This window comes from Pteropus alecto, unplaced genomic scaffold, assembly GCF_000325575.1.
Source record: "Pteropus alecto unplaced genomic scaffold, ASM32557v1 scaffold39, whole genome shotgun sequence".
Taxonomy (NCBI): domain Eukaryota; kingdom Metazoa; phylum Chordata; class Mammalia; order Chiroptera; family Pteropodidae; genus Pteropus; species Pteropus alecto.
The window spans coordinates 145,499-167,187 of record NW_006443568.1 but is presented as its reverse complement, the minus strand read 5'-3'; the positions used below and the strand labels follow the sequence as shown (position 1 = coordinate 167,187).

General features: G+C 37.9%; 1 protein-coding gene and 1 non-coding gene across 2 annotated transcripts in view; both read left to right on the top strand.

Moving 5' to 3' along the window:
- Positions 1-21,689, top strand: part of MACF1 (microtubule-actin crosslinking factor 1) — a 208,887-nt gene that overhangs the window by 51,046 nt on the left and 136,152 nt on the right. The window contains exons 6-22 of the mRNA XM_025041357.1: positions 6,390-6,556; positions 7,337-7,449; positions 7,540-7,646; positions 8,299-8,418; positions 8,583-8,678; positions 9,348-9,475; positions 9,554-9,647; positions 9,847-10,001; positions 10,660-10,936; positions 12,307-12,435; positions 13,118-13,195; positions 13,802-13,963; positions 15,406-15,510; positions 16,112-16,207; positions 17,335-17,460; positions 19,973-20,125; positions 21,416-21,570. Of these exons, the coding sequence (XP_024897125.1) occupies positions 6,390-6,556; positions 7,337-7,449; positions 7,540-7,646; positions 8,299-8,418; positions 8,583-8,678; positions 9,348-9,475; positions 9,554-9,647; positions 9,847-10,001; positions 10,660-10,936; positions 12,307-12,435; positions 13,118-13,195; positions 13,802-13,963; positions 15,406-15,510; positions 16,112-16,207; positions 17,335-17,460; positions 19,973-20,125; positions 21,416-21,570 (2,261 nt within the window). The remainder of the gene's footprint in view (positions 1-6,389; positions 6,557-7,336; positions 7,450-7,539; positions 7,647-8,298; positions 8,419-8,582; positions 8,679-9,347; positions 9,476-9,553; positions 9,648-9,846; positions 10,002-10,659; positions 10,937-12,306; positions 12,436-13,117; positions 13,196-13,801; positions 13,964-15,405; positions 15,511-16,111; positions 16,208-17,334; positions 17,461-19,972; positions 20,126-21,415; positions 21,571-21,689) is intronic.
- LOC112472962 lies at positions 11,630-11,748 on the top strand. The gene has a single exon (XR_003043872.1). It is a non-coding gene; the product is annotated as a 5S ribosomal RNA (ribosomal RNA).

Below are 21,689 nucleotides of genomic sequence, written 5' to 3'. Positions count from 1 at the left end.
TTTTTTTTTTTTTTTTTTTTTTTTTAGGTATAACAGTGGTGTGGTGTGGTTATGTTAAAAATAGTCCTTATCTTTTAGAGATACATACTGAAGTGTTTATGAAAGAAATGATATATGTGGAATTTGCTTCATAATAATAGGAGAAGGGTGAAGTAGGTGGAGTGCAGATGAAATAAGTTGAGCTATGAGTTAATAGTAGTTGGAAATGGGTGTTGGGTACATAGGAGTTCATTATACCATTCTGTCTTTTTTTGTATATATTTGAAATTTTTCATTTCAGATGGACAGTTAAGAAAAATAATGTAAAATTATTATATGATGCATATACCAAAAAAGGGCTAATATCCAGAATATAGGAAATGTAGTATAGGAGTAATGGTTAAGAAAGTGGAGCCAACTTGGCTGAGTTTGAATTCCGCTCAACTATTCATTAGCAGTGTTACCTTGGGGCAAGTTACTTAACTTCTCTGTGATATAATTTTCTCATTTGTAAACTGAGGTTAAGAATAGTATATACTTTGCAGGGTTGCTGTGAGAATTACATGAGTTAATACAAGTAAAGCACAAGAAATGTTAATTATTAATAATATTATTTAAAGAATCACTACAAATAAGAAAAAGAAATATGCCCTAGTAGAAAAATAGGGCAAAGCCCAGGAATAAGCAGCTCACAAAAAAGGAAACCAAAAATGCCTCATATACATGCTTCTTTCTCACTAGTAATCAAAGATATAGAAATCTGAACAACAATAAGATACTTTTAACACTCATCGTATTGGCAGAAAATGAAAAGTTTGGGAATACCTAGTGTAGGTAAGGATGTAGAGTGGCAGAAAACCTCTTCATACCTTGTGAGTAGAGGTATAAATTGTACTGTTATTTGGAAAATAGTTTGACACTACTTAGTAGAACTGAAAAATACCCATATTCTATGCCCTAGGATTTCCATTCTAATTATATTCCCTCGAGAGACCTCCAAGATTCTGATTGGAATACTATTGAAAGGAATACCCCTGACCTTTACCTAATTCTAATGTTGGTGAAACAAAGCTGTTATTAGGTACTTCTAGCCAAGCATTTGTAATGAACTATTGCTCTGTGCTCTCATCTGCTTCTTGAGTGAAAGTTTTCAGTCTCATACCTTCTCTGTAGTTGGTTGAGGTCAGCTAGAAATCAAGATCTATTTATTAATTACATCTAGTCTCATTCCCTGAGACTTACATAGACAATGTCCAAACTCCTCAGCCTGGTATTCCAACCCCTCCGTAATCGAATCTTCTCTCCTATATCAGTCCCCAATTTGAACCTTCCTTTTTAATAGGTCAACCCCTTAACCATCTACTATTCCTTTTTCAATTTATTTCAACTTCTAATTTTTGCATCTACTTTCTACCTTTTTTTTTTTTTTTTTTTTTTGTCTATCCTATAGTACCCTTCAAGTATGAGTTTAACTCATACTTCTTTAGAAATATTTTTTATCACTCTAGCCATACTGATTTTTCATTCTGTTGATCCTCTTTTGGACATTACTATTTACTATATCACTGTTATTCTCTGGGGGCCTTAAGTTACATATAACTCTTTCGTGTGATCTACCACATATGACTAAATATAAGGTAAGATCCCCTCCTCCCCTAGAAATTAGCCTTCAGAAAAAAGGGAATCTCTTTGTATTTGACTTTTTATAAAGTCTTTCTTGTTATTGGGCTCTCGGTGAAACTATAGTCAGTTCATCAAAAGGATGAATGAATTTGGGTCACCATCTGCTATTTCAATTTATATCAATTTTTGTAGAGATCAGCTGACATAATTGGTTAAACAAAAAAGAGAGTCCAAAAATCTAAGAAAATTTTAGTTATTGTTCTTGGGACTATAACCTAATTTGAAATGTTGAATGTAATTGTATATGTCTTAATCATATTTTCAAAAAACTTTTAAAAAATCACTCATATCACTTGTAACCACTTGCTATGTGTGTTTTATATTATGGAAATCATAAATAAATACCAACAGAATGAATAAAAGACTAACGCAATGTTATGCAACTGGATTCTTATGGTTGAGGGTAAAATTTCTAGTGACTGCATGGATTCAGAAAAGTACTGTCAAATCTCAGAAATCTTAAAAAGAAATGTAGAGGATGTTTTCTAGAGTATTTACTTAAACTATAGTTTTATTTTTTTAAGTAGTTTTATTGATGTCAAAGCTGCAGAATTTGAATAACATGGTTTTATGAAATGTAAAAATAGAAGAGGCATTAATAGTAAATTATTGCATTAGATATGCTGCTTAATTTTAAATATGTGTATATGTATAAATAAATTTCTATAAGTTTATGTATTCAAGAGGACCACACTTCCCTTCCTCCATTCCGCTCTCTCATCCATCTGTTGTCATTTGGGAAAATTTGGGGACTGCCTTATTTTAGCCAGTACGACATGTCTTAAATAAGTTCTTACAGGGTAACCATGTCTATTTTTCTGTTTCCCCTTTTCACCTGGCTCACTTCTACTTACATCTTAAAACTAAGCATAGATGTTGTTATCTCAGAGAAGTTCCTTGGCATTGTTTGGGTTACTTACCTCTGTCACAGCATTAGTCTCTGTATAACACATTATCTCCTCTACTAAATTTCTTGAGCTTGAGGCTCAAGGATGTACTTTTATCTTGAGATACCAAGAAGTTAAACACAGGTCCTAGAACATTAGTGGTTACTCAAGAAATAACAGCCGAATGAATAAATGATGTTTGACTTTTTTTGTTCTCCATGGTGCCTGGAATTGCGTTAATAAGCACAGATGAAGTGTTGTTCAGTAAATGCTTATTGAATTACTAAGAACACAGTAAGTTTCTAGATATGCTTCAGAAAAGGAATGAGTCAAGCCCTGATAAGTGTAGGTTGAAAGAGAATTCAGGTAGATGTACATGTCTCTGGAATGGTATTGAGGCTTTTCTCCCTCTCGAAATAGCTTTCCATTACAAATCTAGATGAAGGGGAAAGCTCCCTGACACTAAAACTGGGTTTCTGCATTTGAAAGATTAAGGTAAAAGCTTCTGTGTATTCCAAAGGATCGCACTGTGCATATCATATGTGAGTATTAACTGAAGACATGGACAAAAGCCAAATTTAATTACTGAGGTGATTGTGACGATAATCCCATTTTTCTCATCCAGTTCACAGTCTAGGCAGGGCCCTAATTCAAACAGGATATTTTTTTTCCCCCTTGAGAGATCCAAACACTTCTCTGTGTGGAAAATCTGAAGTAAAGGTATTCATTGAACCATTTTCAGTGCAACATACAAAGATACTGTGATTTGCAGGTAGGCAATACCATCAGAGATAGCGTGCTTGCACTGGACATAACAATGTCAATTAATTAACCGGAATTTCTTTTTGGGGTAAAAAACATAAACATTCAGATTTCATTTGGCTTATTCAAGTTCTATCTGTTTAGTTCAACAAATCTCCTGTTTGCTTCACATACATGTTTAGCCTTAATATGTATGTGAAGTGGCTACAGTCAAAGTACTGGGATATGTCAGTGGTGGTTGGTATCTAGCCATTGAAACAAGCAGCTGGAAATGTTAAGGAGAACTGCAACAGAATTGGTACTAGGGTTGGGCTGTTTTCCCTGTACTCACAGGATGATGGCTTGGACACTATTATCCATGGTTGGATCCTCAGCTTTGCAACTCTATAGCTCTTCCCCGTCCCTACCCCCAGTGTACTCAGAGTAGATTGAGTTTTAGGGGATTGACTTTACAGCGATCATACTTGTTAGACATTGATTTAAATTTACTAATTTACAATATGAATTTTAACTGCCAAGTGATAACAGTATCTGAATCAGCCACTCAGTGCGTTTTGTTGCTTTAGGGTATGATATGGGAAGCAGGTAATAATCTGGAGGTTGTCAGGTGAACATGGAGTCAAAGCAGAGAGGTAGTGGGTAGAGAAGAGATTTGCAGGATGATATTACTAGCTGGCATCATCAGAGTTTGGCAGCTTGATTTCTCCTGCAGAAATGTACCTGTCAAGGGAACAAGAATCCTGGAATGAGCTGGTTAGGTCACCATTTATCTCTCACACAGTCTTAGAGGAAACACATACTGATTTCCTTTTTCTGGACTCCATGCAGGCTACCCATACTTTTTTGTTCTGTCTTTCTTCGACCTCTTAGTAAGAATTCTTAGTCTGCAGCTTTCTTTTACACTAAATAAAGTATTAGTAGAAGTTCCTGGCCCTGTTTTTTCTGATTTTACAGTGTCTTCTGCTGATATTGAATCTAACCTATTATGAGGTGAGTTTGTAAATTTAATACTCACTCAGAGACTCAGAAGTGCCTTATTGGTGATTGTCCCTTTTACTGGCCACCAGGGAGGCTATTACTTTCACAGTGCTGTACCCGATGGAAACAACTGAGAGACAGCTGTTCTGTTGACATGCACTGCCTTCCCTGCCCAAATCACCCAGCCCCAAAACTGTGCTAGGCATGCTGTTTTATTATTATGGGAAGGAAATACATATTCACCAGGCACTTTACCTGCATCACCTTATTTAATCCTTATAGTGACCCTAACAGAAGGTCATTATTCTGCTTTAAATATGGGGAAGATGGAGTGCAAGAGGCTTAAGTAGTTTGCCTGAGGTCATTTCTTAGTAAATCCCTCCTTTCAAATGCATATCTGTCTGATCCAAAGGCTTATGCTTTTTTTATTGACAAAATGATTTTATAGTTTTCATTATAAAAGTAAGATATGCTTACTTTTTATTTAAAGTCTGAAAAAAAGAAAAAGAAAATTGTCTCCAAGGGAGACAACCATTATTAATATTAGCCCAAATTTGTTTGATTATACATGCTGCTTTGAATTTGTTAAGTAAGTTTGCTGTCGTAAAAGTAATGTGTCTCAGGGTTCTAAGTGGACCTAACCCCAAAATACATTTGTTTATTTTTATTATTTATAAACCAAGATATTATTAGTGAAAACATGTTAAGCATTCACCATATGACCAGCACAATGCTAGATGCAATGAGCGATACTTGGAAGGACTGTGATCACTGAGTCTCAGAGCCGGAGGTGATTTCTTCCACGACCCAGCTTCTGCTTGAACATGTCCTGTGTGAAGGAGCTCTTCCTAATGGAGGCTGCTATTCAATTTTAGATGGTTCCGAATATTAAGATTTGGTGTCAACTCCCCAGGAAACCTACAGTCTTGAAGAGATAAAATGAAATATATGAAATAATAGTCAATAATGCAAGATAACATTTAATTAAATGATGATACAGGCTGTATTAGTGCCGTGGAAGTTAGACAAGTAAAAATTAAAGGAAGACCATCATCTGCACAAGAAAGAGCAACAGGGACACTTTGTTGAGTACAGCCCTGTGTTTGGGCTAGGTGCCTTACTGTGTGTAACCTCATTGATGATCACAGCAGTCCTGAAAAAGTAATAGGTGTTTTTCTCACTTTCCCAGTTTTATAACTGAGGTCTAGCTTGAGTTTGAGTTTGGGTTTGAGATTCAGACTCAGGTGTGTGTGGAATCAAAGGCATATACTTTCTTCTCTCCCACACTGTCATCTCTCAAAGTTGGTCCTATGATAGATTTTGGGAAGTTCTTAAAATAACTTTTTTCTTTTTATAAAAATGCACATGATATAGAAAATTTGGAAAATATAAATCACCTATAATGTTATGACTTAGAGATAACTATGATTACTAGTTTGGTGTATTTCCTGTGTTTATACTCGTATACATATATACATCTATTACATACATTATACATATATATGTATGTATAGTTAAATATATATTGTTTATATAAAATCAGTGTTACTATATATATTGTTTTGTATTTTTCTTTTCATAAAATATGGTGATCATTTTTCTATGTCATTAAAATTTTTTAACATCTTTTTAAGTGCTACAAAGAATTCTACCATGTGTATATACTATATAATATGTGATTAATCAATCCCTTCTTAGAGTTTAAGCTCTATAACTTTCTGCTCTAATGTTTATCATATTTTGATAAAATTTGCACATGTCTCTGATGGTTTTCTATTAAGTGTATGTATATTTTAAGATTTTTCATTCAAAGCTGCCATCATTTATATTCTCACCAGTGGCAGTGCATGAGAACATCCAATGTTAAATATTCTCTCCAATACTGAGTAGTATCATTAAAAAAAAAAAAATACACAACTTCTAATTTATAGGTGAAAAAGTGACCTCTCCTGGTTTTAATTTGCATTTCTTTGACTAACCAAAGAGAGTGAATATATGTCAGGGTTGTCATCTGAAGTGCTGCCAGCCTTGGATCTCCCTCTTCTCAGAACTGTAGTGTATGAAGAAGAGAAGGTTATTCTGTGTCCTGTCTTTTGGCAGATCTCTGACATCTACATTAGCGGAGAGTCAGGGGACATGTCAGCCAAGGAAAAGCTGCTCCTGTGGACCCAGAAGGTGACAGCTGGTTACACAGGAATCAAATGCACCAACTTTTCCTCCTGCTGGAGTGATGGGAAGATGTTTAATGCCCTTATTCACCGATACAGGTAAATACAGTAGAATTTCAGTGTGCCTGGAGGGGCTTCTTTTCATCTGTTTGTAGTTAGTTTTAATGTCACTTTTCCTCCTGAACCAAGAATCAAGAATCTGATTCATTTTATTCATTAAAAAAAAGGAATATGTATTGAACTCCTAGTATTCTAGGCACTGGGCTCAAATAGCAGTGAACCAAACAACAAAAATTATTGCTCTCATGGAGCTTATTTATTTATTAGGCAATGCACAAATATATGCTGTCATTCAGTGGTAAGTGCAGTGGAGGGGTGGAGAGTCATGGGGTTGTGGTATTTTGGACAGGGTAGCTGGAGATGGCCTCTCTGATGAGGACTCTGGAGCAGAGCCGTGAGGGAGTGTTTATTTAGAGGAAATAGCAAGTGTAAAGGGCCTGAAGCTGGGGCTTGCTTGGAGTGGCTGAGAAATAGCAGGTGACTAGAGTGAGATTAGTGAGGAAGACAGGAATTTTGAATGACAAATCAAAATTAGTGCACTCTTAGTGGTCATACATATGCCCCAATTTTCATTCTGTACTGGGATACCTTTTCCATGAAATCCAACAAGGCTACTGTTGTGTAAGGTTAGAATTAGGGAGCACTGGGCTTCTGGGCTATAATTAAAAGTGGGATTAGTACCTTTCTAAATCTCTTGCTTTCTCTCTAACTCAATGAGTGTTTTTCAGCTCTGGGTACTTTTAAGAGGTTTTCTTTGTGCGGACTTGGTGTGTGGTGTGTAGATGGTGGTCTTTCATGTACCTTGGTGAACTTTTACAGACCTGATCTGGTAGACATGGAGAGGGTACAAATCCAGAGTAACCGAGAGAATCTGGAACAGGCTTTCGAAGTGGCAGAAAGACTGGGGGTCACTCGACTACTGGATGCAGAAGGTAAGAGTCGACTGAAGTTGTATGTATGTAGCATATATTCACTGTTCCTTCTGGCAGGTTCTAAGAAATGTCTTACCCTTTCTCTCTCAGATGTGGATGTGCCATCTCCAGATGAAAAGTCTGTGATCACTTATGTGTCTTCAATTTATGATGCCTTCCCTAAAGTCCCTGAGGGTGGAGAAGGGATCAATGCTATGGTAAAAGAACACATTCTTAAGATACTTTCTGACTTCGATTTGTTTGGTTAGAATGTATTGATTAGACCATGCTTCTTAAGCACTCATTTTATTCACTTTCATTTGAAAAATCTTTTCTTACAGAATCATTTTAAATTGTAAAAATAACAGAGTTCTCACACACACACACACACATATATGTACATATATATACGTATATACATATATAGATAGATAGATGTACATGTATATTATGTATATACATGTACATCCATCTGTCTATCTGTCTGTCTATCTATCTATCTATCTATCTATCTATCTATCTATTCATATAGACTGTGTTCCAGAGCGGTTTTATACAGAGCAGCCCGAACCCACACCATGGTCTTTATATATGGTCATTGTCTGTGGTCCCTGGGAATGAGTCTAAATATTGTTAATTTTGTAGCATCCAGCCTACACTAATCTAGGTATCAGGAAATTGAATCCCATCTTGAGAGCCCTTGAGGGAGGAGCTTTGAAACTGGGACTCTGAGCATTAAACTGAGCAGCTGGGTAGGCAATTAGAGGGGAAGGATTTTATGTGGTTTAGGATGGCTTGAGCTACTTTCTCCTGTGGTCGTTTTATATACCACTAATCAGAAAGTGTGTGATATTTACCTTTTGGCAATAGGAAGTAGACTCCAAGTGGCAAGAATACCAAAGCCGAGTGGACTCCCTCATTCCCTGGATCAAGCAGCATACAATACTGATGTCAGATAAAACTTTTCCCCAGAACCCTGTTGAACTAAAGGTAAAGTCATGGACTTAAATTGTTTTTTATAAATTCTTTCTAGGGAGTAAGTCTCAGAGCTTGTTGCTGCTGGTTTCTGGGTGAGATGGTATAAAAAATTGGGTCAGGTTGCTTGTATACATTCATTCATTTATTCATTCATTTACCAAATATTAATTTTGTAGGCACTTTATAACCAGTATATACACTTCAAAGAAACAGAAATTCTGGCCAAGGAGAGAGAAAAAGGAAGAATTGAGGAATTATATAAATTATTAGAGGTAAGAAAGCTTATCTTTTGCTGAGATTTGAGGTTTGCTGGTTGCCCTGTTGTTGCTTTTGTTAGAGCCCCTGCATCCTCTTTCCATCCTGCATTCACAGCAGTATTCTCAGGGTGACAAATCTAGCATCACTCTCAGGCTGGTCTTGAAAACTTGCGATAAAGGGGTAGTAGCAACCATCTGTATTTTTTAAAGGGCCGATCGAAAAATGGCATACATTTATTCAGAAATCTTGAGTTTTGTGGATGAGTTTTCTTGTTTCTCAGAGGGAAGCTAATTTCCCTCTGAGAAGCAAGAATTGGGTGGGGGGCAGAGGAAGAGAGTCCCATTCACATTGTGATTCCTAGAGAATTTGAAGCTGTGGAGATAGGCATTTGACCTTTTCAGAATGGTAGTTATCGAGAGTTATGTAAAATGTTGAAGAAATGGACGGATTTAGAGCAGGTAGTCCTTGCATTTTAGAGGTGATTATTTTGCTCTCACCTCAAGGTGAGGTACTGCTAAATGTTCCGTTGTTTTCTCTTATTAGACGTTGGCGGGGGTGGCGGCAGGGGAACTGCTGAATGGCTGGGTAAAGAAGCAAGAAGTAATATGAGAAGAATAAATTAAAACTAGGGCCCGAGGGCATGGCTGTGTATTGGACTAAAAGGGTATCTCTGGGTTTTTCAGGTGTGGATTGAATTCGGCCGAATTAAACTGCCTCAAGGTTATCACCCTAATGATGTAGAAGAAGAGTGGGGAAAGCTCATCATTGAAATGCTGGAGCGAGAGAAATCACTTCGACCAGCTGTAGAGAGGTGGGTCCAGAGCCTGAAGGAGATCTGACATAACTTACTGGGCCATAACTTGACTGTGGTTTTCTGATCTTATTTTAGGCTGGAATTGCTGCTACAGATTGCAAACAAAATCCAGAATGGTGCTTTGAACTGTGAAGAAAAATTGACACTAGCTAAGAATACACTGCAGGCCGTAAGCCTCTGTTTTGTTTCACTTCTTATGTCATATGTTTTCCACTTCTCACCCTGGGCTCTAATGATCGAAGTTAACCATTGAGGAATCCAGCTGTGTTAATTCCTTACTATTGGAATTGCAGTGGGCCCCTTGGCTTCCTCGGGTCCTAGTGGGTGGGAGCAATGGGACTTTCCTACTCTTATTCTCTCTTTCTCAGGATGCTGCTCACCTGGAATCAGGACAACCAGTACAGTGCGAGTCAGATGTCATCATGTACATTCAGGAATGCGAAGGTCTTATCAGGCAGCTGCAGGTGGATCTCCAGATCCTACGGGATGAGAATTATTATCAGCTAGAAGAGCTGGCTTTTAGGTGAGGAACATGGGACTCAAAAGGAAGGTTTACTTACTGCTGAGATTCATGGGTCAAGAATCAGGTACTAAATCTTGTAACTTGAAACTTAGAGGCCAATGCCTCAGTGGGGCTACTACAGGTATTTTGGCGGGAAAACTCTCATGGTGGAAGACAGTTTCCTTTTTTGCAGGCCCCGCCCACTAAGTACTTGCAGGATTTCCCAGTCATTGTGGCATCACTTCCTACTTATTTCCAAGTGACCTGCAAGGGTCTGGTACCACATCTTGTTTAGAGCTACTGGTGATCCAATGTATCATTTTATAGAGGAGGAAACCCAAACCTACAGAGGGGATGAGAATCATCAAAGTCACATAGTTTGTACAGAGCCAAGACTAAGGCCCACATCTACCATCTAGGAGTTATATAAACTGATGTTGATTTGCTTCCCTCCAGTTAACACTATAACTTGGTATTTGTCTCAAAGGCAACTCTAAACAATGAAGATATTAATAATACCGCCTTGCATTCATATAACACTTTTTCTTTCACAAAACATGTTTCCTGATATGATCTCATTTTTATTTTTACCTCATCCTTGTCAAATGGATAAGGAAGGTTTTATTTTAAAAAGTATGTTACAAATTTAAGTCTCTTCCTTCTTTCTCTTCCATTTCAGGGTCATGCGTCTGCAGGATGAGCTAGTCACCTTGCGTCTAGAATGCACAAACTTGTATCGGAAGGGCCATTTCACTTCACTTGAATTGGTTCCACCCTCTACTTTAACCACTACTCATCTGAAGGCGGAACCCTTGACCAAGGGAACCCATTCTTCTTCTACCTCCTGGTTCCGAAAGCCCATGACTAGGGCTGAACTTGTGTCTATCTCGTCCTCTGAAGATGAAGGCAATCTCCGATTTGTGTATGAACTACTGTCTTGGGTAGAAGAAATGCAGGTGTGTGTATGTTCCAAATGCTTATACAGCATGCTAAGATTTACTGGGTCCAGCAACTTGTCTAAGGGGACCAAGTTGCTCTACGCTGCTTGTATAGACTCCCTCACTTATTGATGCTGTCTATGACCCAGACACCTTTCTTCTCAAATTTTAAATGGATAGGATTAGTTCAAATCTTCAAAATCTCACACCAAATAGTTTAGGCTTTTCTAATTTGAAGCCCTTAGAGAATCTGTACCCTTCAGCTAACTGTGCTCTAAATGGTGGCTTGTGGGAGAAGTTGCAGAGTCTATAAATCTTAGTTATCTTTTCTGAAATTTCCTCACTGGCAGAGAAGCTTATTCTTCACTTTTTGTTTTGGCCTTAGCTCTTACATTTAAGCAAGGCTGCTGTGTTTCACAATACGGCACTACTTTTTAAAATTTATTTTTCAGTTACAGTTGACATATAATATATTAGCTTCAGGTATACAGCATAGTGATCAGACATTTATGTAACTTATGAAGTGATCACTCCAACAAGCCTAGTACCCATCTGATACCATGCATAGTTATTATAATATTATTGACTGTTTTCCCCATGCTGTACTTTATATCCCTTAGGAGAACTATTTACACGTATTCTAAGATAATGGTTCAAGTTCAATATTGTCCTACTTTTCTAACCCTTTTGTTTTCTTTGAAATTCTTCCCTGTCTACGGCCATGCTACCCTGAACAAGCCCAATCCCGTCTGATCTTGGAAGCAAAGCAGGGTTGGGCCTGGTTAGTACTTGGATGGGAGACCACCTAGGAAGACCAGGTGCTGTAGGCATAAAAAATAAAAAAGAGATTGTAAGCTGACAAGGTCCTTGCAATCTGTGAGGTCAACCAAGGGTTGCCTCGCCTAAAAAAAAAAAAAAAAAATGCAAATAAAGAAAAATTCTTCCCATCTCCTGATAATGGATTCCCCATGTACCAATAAATAAAAACATTCAAAGGCAAGCTAATGTTTTAAAATTTGTTGGCCAACAGTTGATGCCATGAATGAAGCTTAATATTTTCAGATATTTTATATTCATCCCAATTGTGAAATGAAGAGACTCCATAAAAGGAAATGAAAACACCTTTCTAGTTGGTAAATTTAGGAATATATTCCCATAATGTAGCAGCGAAAGGCTGCCTCTGTTGCTATAGCTGTTGGGATTTAGTCCCCAGCTTCTTGGGGTGATTATGGCATATTTTCATGTAAGAGGCCGTGATGGAGATGGTTAAAATGTCCTTTTGCCTAGTCCTCTACCCCAAGCCCCCTTGTCTAAACATTGATTCTGACGATTTTCTTCTTCTGCCAACTTAGCAGCAAATTATCATATTTGTATTTTTTCTTTCTCAGATGAAACTGGAGCGAGCAGAGTGGGGCAATGACCTGCCTAGTGTGGAGCTGCAGCTGGAAACACAGCAGCACATTCACACCAGTGTCGAAGAACTGGGCTTAAGTGTCAAAGAGGCCAGGTTGTATGAGGTATGTGGCAGTCAGAATCCATTATGGAGAGTGGGGTGGCGTGGGTAATCATAACAGTATGCACTGAAAAGTAATACTGAAAGCTACGGTCAAAATTATTAAGTAGTGGATGCAGTTTTCAAACTCAGGACCTCTGCTCCAAAAGTGATGCTCTTTCCACTTCTTCTGTCTGCAGTAGAGAGCTGATATAGAGAAACTATACAGTCTCTCTTCTCCCTCACTCATTCTACCTTCTCATTTTTTATTTCAACTTTCCCTTTCAAAATAGCAATTGAGTGGTTTGGTAATCATCAGGCATAGGCTTTGCTTAGTAACCTCCCAGAATTACTTAGTAACCTCCCAGAAGTACATGATAGTGAGGTTTGTTGGTTGTATTCATCGTGCTGAACTTAAGTCTAATTTAAGTACTAAATTTTATTCCTCACTTAGTGCTGCTCTCAGCTGTAAAATAGACAAGAGATTTTTTGTCTAAGCATCTTTCGTTTTGTTTTGTTTTCCCTAGAGTAACCAATCTTTACCCATGCGCAGACATAGCATTTACATAGTTGAAACCATACCATAAGTATAGTTTACTTACTCTTTTTTTTTTTTTAATGTCTACAGCACCTGGTATTCCTAGTACTTACCCTTTTTTTTTTTTTTTTTTTTTTAATGTATTCTTATTTCATTCCTTTCTTATCAGGGAAAAATGTCCCAAAATTTTCATACTAGTTATGTTGAAACTCTTGGAAAGCTGGAGACACAGTATTGTAAGTTGAAGGTAAGTTTCATTAACTCTTTTACAATCTGTTCATGAAGAATCTGGTTTTGTCCAAACAATTCTTTTCCCTACTTTAGAAAGTTCTTGGTTTGGCCCTGTTTTGTTTTTCTGTTTATTAGATTATGTCATTTACTATGCAGTTGTTCATATGTATTATAACATTTTTTTAATGGATCAGAAACTACTGCCTCAGCAAACTGTAGGTAAGTAGAGCTTATCCCATCCATCATGCTTCATCAAAGCAGTGGCTATATGTGCTTTGAGACACCAAAACTAAAAGTCTCAGATCGATAGGGAGGGGACTTCTATCTGTTGTTCTTCATTCCTGTCTTTCCAGATTGTCCAGAGTAGGACAGACCCAAGATCATTCTTTTTCCAGAGAGCCCCACAAGTCCTGGTGGGTTCTGACTTCGAGCTAGGATTGACAGGGGCTCTGGGAGTTTTATACCAAACTTGTACTAAATTTAAGTCCATGAAGAACCACCCAGAGATTAAAAAGCAAGGCTAAATTTATTTCCTGAGTTATTCGTTGCTTTGATGTTAAATGTACTATCTGCTATAGATCAGAGGTTGGTAGTCTAACCTTGTATTCCTTGCTTTGTCTAGGAAACTTCTAGCTTCCGGATGAGGCACCTTCAGAGCCTGCATAAATTCGTCTCCAGAGCTACAGCTGAGTTGATTTGGTTGAATGAGAAGGAGGAGGAAGAACTAGCATATGATTGGAGTGACAACAATCCCAATATCTCAGCCAAGAGAAATTACTTCTCTGTGAGTCTAGCACAACAGGCCTGTCATATTTATGTAATAGCAACAGAAGGAGACAGAAGAGCTAGTCTGCTGAGAGCTTAGGTTTCTGGATTTGCATTCTGCTGGATAGAAATAGAGACCCTACTTAATGCATCTGTACATGTGAGAAGTATACATGAAGAGAGGGAAATCGAGCCCTAGAATTTATGTAGAATGCATTTAGAAAGGCAGCGTCTTGGGTGGATAGAGCAGCAGCCTGCAAGTTGAGTCATGTCAGAAGCAATATAGTTTTGTGGTTAAGATCACAGGCTTTGGAGTGAGACAGACCTAACTTCAAAATCTTAGTCTTCCATTTGCTAGTTCTGTGATCTTGCGCAAGTCATTTAATCTCCTTTGACCTCTGTAAAATGAGATAATAGTACTACTTCAAAGAGTTGTGTAAAAGATTGAGTAAGATTTAATAAGCTAAAATAGCAAAGGACTTGGTATAGGGCTTAGTATTTTTTAACTGAGGTATACTCTTCTCACAAATGCTGAATTCTCTTAAATTCATGTAATAATCTTTTGGTTTCAATCTCTTCATTTGTAAATGGGAAGGAAAATTCAACATTGGACTATAGGACAATGCTTTGTATTTGTTTCAGTGAAAGATGTATACAAGTAAGGAGAGTTAGTATTGCTCCTTTTAGTATTTCTACATCTCAGGATTTTTAAACATTTTGTAAACCTTACACAAAAGGAAACTTTTTTTTACTAACACATACTTTAGATACTTTAATTCAATTAATTTAGAGTTTGATTTTTAAAAAGGAAAAATAAGCTTCTCCTGATTAGAGAGTGGCATATGATCCTTCTGAAGAAAAGAAGAAAAGCTAGGTCCAATAATACAATAACCAGTCTGTATGAGAACGGAAATTAGGCTGTGGTAGTGATATAAAGAAACTGCTTGGAAAGCATCAAGGAGAAGGGGTCAGATATAATAGTAAGTCTCAGTACCCAGCTTCACAGAAGAGCTGACATCTAAATTGGGTCCATAATGTTAATAGAATTTAGAGCCAGAGGAGGGCACTGCAGGCTAAGGGAATAGTCTGAGCAAAGCCAGCCAGTCAATGATACAGATCCACTGGTGTATCAGGTGCTATGTTAGGTGGGTGTTGACACGAACTAGCCATGCTAGCCAAGTTATCTCTTTTTACTGCTTCCAGTGCTCATCTGTGTTCCCCCACTTTCTCAGGTCTGGTGTGAGTCCCATATCCTTTGTGAATCATTCTCCAGTAATTCCAGCATTTTTGCTCTTCTCTGAAATCTTCTGGCATGTACTGTTTATACATCTCATTTTGGCACTAATCCAGTAGCCAAAAAGCTGTAGGCTTTTTTAAAGTAGGGCAGAGAACACAGTCTTTTCTTTATTGCTGCTCTTCCCTTAATAGCACTGATTGCATAAAACTGAATTCAATTTTCAGGAGTTGATAATGGAACTAGAGGAGAAACAGGATGTGTTTCGGTCTCTACAAGATACAGCAGAGCTGCTCTCACTTGAGAACCATCCAGCCAAGCAGACTGTGGAGGTATGTGACTTGAGAATATGTGAGGGTCAAGTGCTCAGAGGTGGATGTTATAAAAGTATTCAGATCACAGGCTTTGTTCTGCTGAAAGAGCTAGAGGAAGTGTCAGGATCACTTGTCTTGGGTTTTCTCCCTTTTCTTCCCAGCCCCCAAAAGACCGCAAACAGTTTGATGGTCTAAAGAGAATACTACAAGAAACAAGAATAGATATTAACTTCTAACTTCATGGGAAAAGTGAATTGGATCATAATTTTTCAAATAACTAGACAGATTCTGCCTCTTGGTGTTGTTTCTTTGTGTGGAGAAGAGAGACGGTGGAGTAATGCAGGAAGGATTTATTTATGCTTGGGTTTTGATTGGCCAGATCATTTGGTTGTAACCATGTGTGGAAAAGGCCTTTTCTGTGTAACCCCTTCTAACAAATCCATGTTGGCTAAAAGCAAGCCTCTTAGGGAAGCATTGAGCAGGTGCTAGTCAAGTATTTCCACTAATCTTCTGTTGGCCTCTCCATCATTAGCAGAGTTGTACTTAAAAGAGAGCATTGCACATATACATTGGATCTGTTAAATTCATGCCCTTCTGTGTGTGTGCTTGATTGTTGCAGGCTTATAGTGCCGCTGTCCAGTCCCAGTTGCAGTGGATGAAGCAGCTGTGCTTGTGTGTTGAGCAGCATGTGAAAGAAAATACTGCTTACTTTCAGGTATGTGGACTTTGTGTTTGTGTCTGTGTGCATGTCTGTGTGTACATGTGTGTGCATCAGAGAGGAGAAGAATATTTGTTTTCATTCCGGCAAAAAATTGTGTGTGTGTGTGTGTGTGTATGTGTGTGTACATGCATATGCATGGGAAAGGTGAGGTTAAAAACTCATCTACATCAGTTAGCTTCTATTGTATAAACCACCACCCCAAAATTTAGTTCCTTAATACAATAATCATTTAGTTAGCTCATGAGTCTGCGGGTTGACAATTTGGGCTGGGCTCAGCTGAGTGGTTTTTTTCATCTTGCCTGGCTTAAGCATGGCTGCAGGCAGCTGACAGGCAGGCTGGGGGCTAGTTGGTCCCAAATGGCATCACTGTCATGGCTGACAGTTGGTTGGGGTATGTAGGGTACATCTATATACAAGTATGTAACATCCAATAGGCTATCTTAGGCTTCTTCCTACAGTGCCTGTGTTCCATAGCAATAAGAGAAAGTAAGCCCCAGTGTACTTGTTTCTGCGTTGTCACGTTTATTAATGTGTCAGTGGCCAAAAAAAGTCATGTGGCCATGCCCAGCTTCAACGAAGAGAAATAAACTCCATTTCTTGATAAGAAGAGCTGTAAAATATCAGGACCATTTTTTTCCTACAATCTGTCACAGCATGAAGATTATACTACTTGTTTTCAGGTGAGGGCGGGAGGAGGAAATAAGCTATTATCTCTATTTGGTTTTGTCCTAAATTAAATAACCGTATCAGTGTAATCCTATCAATGAATTGAAACATTTAATCACTCTACCACTAGACTTCTGTAAGATACACCTCACAGCCAAATGCTGTCACTAGCCAGAAGTCTGGAGGAACCAGCAGTGATTTCTGAGGGGCTGAAACAGACTGACTTTCCCACAGAGTTCAGTAGCCTTTGAACTCATTACCGCTAACATTTCCCGGTCATAGCATTATAAAATCTCCAGTTTATACTTCTGTGGCCTTTGTAATGAACCATCACTAATCCAGGAGAGAGTGATCAGCTTTGCTCAGCTCTGCACAGTAAGATTGTTCTTGCTCAGTTAAGATCTTGGTGTTGTGACATATTGAGCACAAGGCGCCCCACCCTTCTATCCCCACAGTTCTTCAGTGATGCACGAGACCTGGAGTCATTCTTGAGGAACCTCCAAGACTCCATCAAACGAAAATATTCCTGTGACCATAACACCAGCTTATCCCGCCTTGAGGACTTGCTTCAGGACTCCATGGTGGGTGTCGTATCAGTGGGATGATTACAGAAACATACTCTGAGAAACAGAGTAAATACTGTCAGCGGCTGCTGTTTATATCCTTGAAAGCTCCAGGGCAGTGGGTTGTTGTTATAATGTTTGGGTCACATGCAGATAGAATTTAATCTATTTGTTCTTTTTCCTTTTTTCCCTTCTTTCTTTAGAGAAGTTGCTAATAAGATTCCTTTGGGTATGTTATTGAAATAAAGGCCTCTTCATCTCCCCCTCGTGTTTCTCATGCTTCTTTTGCATTGTTCTTATCTATTTTAATTCAATAGCGGGAGCCAAAGATGAAGTGTAGAGCATGAAAAATAGGGTTAAAAGGGATTAACTGATATCAAATTCTTTTTTACTCTCTCATGCAAAGAGAATTAAAACAAAACAAAAAAACTCCAATGAACTAGACCTTAGCCAAATTTTTCCTCCTTGGCAATTTTCTTTTGGTAATGATGAAGTACTAGAAAATTTATTTTAATTGAGGACAACATTAAAATCTTATTTAGATGTAATGCAGTAGTATCCAGTATATATATGTAGCAATATTTACTTTTTAAAAATAGTATCATCTAGTATTTAATCCAAATCAATTTTATATTTATTTTCTCCAATGAATTATTCCTTCAAGAGTGCTGGTAATGAAATCAGCAACGGGACTACTTACATTATTGAATGTATATTATATAGAGTTGCCAAGACAGGGCTCAAGGTACATCTCAAATTGAGATAGAAATATGTGTGTAATAGAGAATTATATTTCCTGAGGAATTATATTTTATGAGAAGCTAGAGGATTTTCACATTTCAATAAAATATTATAAATAAGAGAACCAGAATAATTCAAAACAGTGTCATTTTTTCATGGGTGGAGATTTGGGCATTTGTGAACATTAGTTTTTTTGTTTGTTTTTTACACTTTCAAGTATTGTAAACCTATGAATGGGTTTACATTCAGTGTTTCACCTGGGCAAATAACCTGTTAATTAATTTGGAATGAAGGGTAAAAACCTGACTTTTCAGATGTTGTCTCTAGAATGTCTGTCTCTTGGAGGTCCTTGAAATATGAAGGAGGAATATAATAATCCTTGGCTATTATCTCCTCCCTCCCACAGAATACCTTCCTGTCATAGGGTAACTTCTCTGCAATTGTTGTCATATCTTCTCTTCTCGAGGGTTGCTGCTCTGTTCCCTCCTCTCCAGGTCAGGGGCATCGGGTTGGCGGCGTCATCGGGGCATGGAGTCACCTGGGTCTGCTCCTCAGCTTGTCCTCAGCTTGTCCGTCAGGTTCTGGAGCATCTGTCCTGGCTTCTGGTTCTTTCAGAACTTTTACCACGCTGAGCACTTGGTCTCTGGAGTTTGAGATGTTTGGCTGTGGGTTAGACAGAAATTGACATCTTTATTGCAAGGACAATGACACGGGTAGATCAGCTCTCAAGTATGGAACAATGTGGCTGTCTCCCTGATATATTCCATTCCTCTTTCTTAACTAATAAGTTAAAGTTGTATTTCTTCCAATCATGCTCCCGGGGACAGGCACAGGTAGTTTATTTAAGCATTTCTTTTTCTTTACTTATATATTCTTAATTCTTTAATGGCATTTCTTAACATTATTAACTCTTTACTCTCATTACATCTACTTCCATCCTAAGAAAGCCCTCTTCTGGGGAGTTTTTATACCTCAAAATGGGCTTGAAACATCCTGGTTAATCTTTTACTCTAATGGAATTGGTAGTAGATTGCTACCAATTTTTTTGACAAGAGGTTCGTTAGTTTTTACACAATTGGGTTTGCAGAGACTTGAGAGTTTCAATTTTGCATGGCATTGCTTTTCAAAACAATCAAATTTACATGACTGTGGCATAGCAAGATACTAAAAAGTAAACTCTAAATCATTTGTCATGCCTTCACTGACAGTATGGTTTGTAGACTGTTGGTTGAAGAAATAAGATCTTTTTGTAGAAAGTTTGATTCAATTGAAGAAAGTAAAACATTTGTGGTAGAGCTTGGGAGATATAATTTAAAAAAAAAAAAACAAAAACTTTAAAGCGTATAACTCTAGCTTTCCCTAAGCAGAAGGCAATAACTGGCTTCTACCAGTGAGAAATTGAATAATAGTAAAACAATAACAACATCGTTATTGTTTTTAACATCCATGTTCTCTGAATCTGATTTGGGAAAATCCTTTGTTAGCTTTATAGCTGTATTTAACAGCTAGAAGTTCTTTGTTTTATTTATTTTTTTATTTTGCATGCGGCTTTATGGTTCATTGAAAGGGCACAGGGAGAAAGCTGCAAATTTTGAGTCCAAAAGTACTTGGTAGAAAACGAGAAATATTCTCTCTTTTTCTTTATCTTTGTGATTCTAAGATGGCTCCATCAAGGATCCCTATGAGAAATGGCATTCTCTGAGGGAGTGGAGCATTCAGTTTTCTTTGTTGACTTAGTCACCCTGAGTAACAACATTAATGTCCTTTGGATTTTCTTCTCATTTTGTAGGATGAGAAGGAGCAGCTTATACAGTCCAAGAGTTCCGTTGCCAGTCTTGTTGGAAGATCAAAAACCATTGTTCAGCTAAAGCCACGCAGTCCTGACCACATGCTAAAGAGCACCATTTCTGTAAAGGCCATCTGTGACTATCGGCAGATCGAGGTAAGGAGGCAAAAAGGGTACCTCTGACTCTGGACGGAAGGAAGGGAGAATGGAAGCCTTAAGTTATGCTTATTATAATAAGGAAAAATCAAATGATAGAGTTTTTAAAAATTAGAACTTAAACATGCTCAAATCTTTATCATTAAAAAAAAAAATAAGCTTCACCTCCACAATCTTGATCTGCTCCCTGCCTCTGTGATTGGCATCGCCGTCTACCCAGTTGCCAAAATAGTGACAGAAATGATACTTTGTAGCATCTGAGAGATATCCTTGACTTCTCCCTCTTAACCCCATAGCTAGTAAGATTACCAAGTCAACACTAATTTGTAAATAAATATCTCTTAGATATATTTCTTTCTGTCTGTGCTGCTGCTGCCCTAAGTTACACCATAATTTCTTTTATTTGGATCATTTCATCAGCCTCCGCATTCAGTGCATTCTTTGTCTTACCACCAGCACAATCTTTTACAAAAAACGTCACTCCCCTGCTAAAGTCCTACAGTAATTCCCCATTTCTGTTTAGAAAGTCTAAATTCCTTAATGTGGCTTCAAGGACAGAGTAATTTTTTTTTTTTTATTTCTCTAACCAAGACTCAAGTCCCTTCCATGTATTCATCCCCTGGTAAATTCATTTGTCACACAATATTGTAACTATATACCCCACCAGAATTTGTGGAATACAGACAATGTTTGTCAGCTTGCCATTTTACCATTTTTGTCTCTAGTGGCCTAGCATACTTTCAGACATGTAGTGGGCTCAAATATTTGTTACACAAAAGAATGAACTTTTCTGTACTTTTCTGTCTCAATATTTCTGTCTGTAAAATAAGGATAATGCTGCTGGTTTCTTGTTTCCCAGGAGAGAATTATTGACTCCAAATGCTTAAACATTTTCAGGGATTCGGGTGGGATGACAGTAAGGGAAGAGGAGGAAGTATCACAGAAGCAAAGTTGTATTGATGGCCCTTTAATTTTTACCCTAATGGTTATGGATGCAGAGATGGCTCTTGGAGGTCTTACAGTCTCTTTTTACCCCTGATATACCGAGTTTCTTGACATATAACAGGCATTTAATAAACACTTGCTTCCTTGATTTATTTGATGTCCACAACCTTTCCTGTGTTATGTATTTTTATGTGTCATCTTTTTGTCAGAATCAAGAACTCTTAGTGATGACAGATTTCCAAAATGATTTTTTCTTAAAGAATTCATAGCCTTGGGATCAGGCTCCAAGTAATAATAGGTTATTGATTTATCCACTAGCAATAACTTGTAAATTTGTCTCTTCAGATCACTATTTGCAAGAATGATGAATGTGTGCTGGAAGATAATTCACAAAGGACCAAGTGGAAAGTAATCAGCCCCACAGGGAATGAGGCGATGGTGCCATCGGTCTGCTTTCTCATCCCCCCACCCAATAAGGATGCCATTGAGATGGCCAGCAGGTAACTTTGCTCAGCTTCTACTCTGTACTGCCACCTCTGCTATTTGCCCTGGGTCAACTGATGGAGGGCTGAATCTGCATTTGTGAGCTCCTTGAACAGAGCAATCCAGTTTTAAAGCT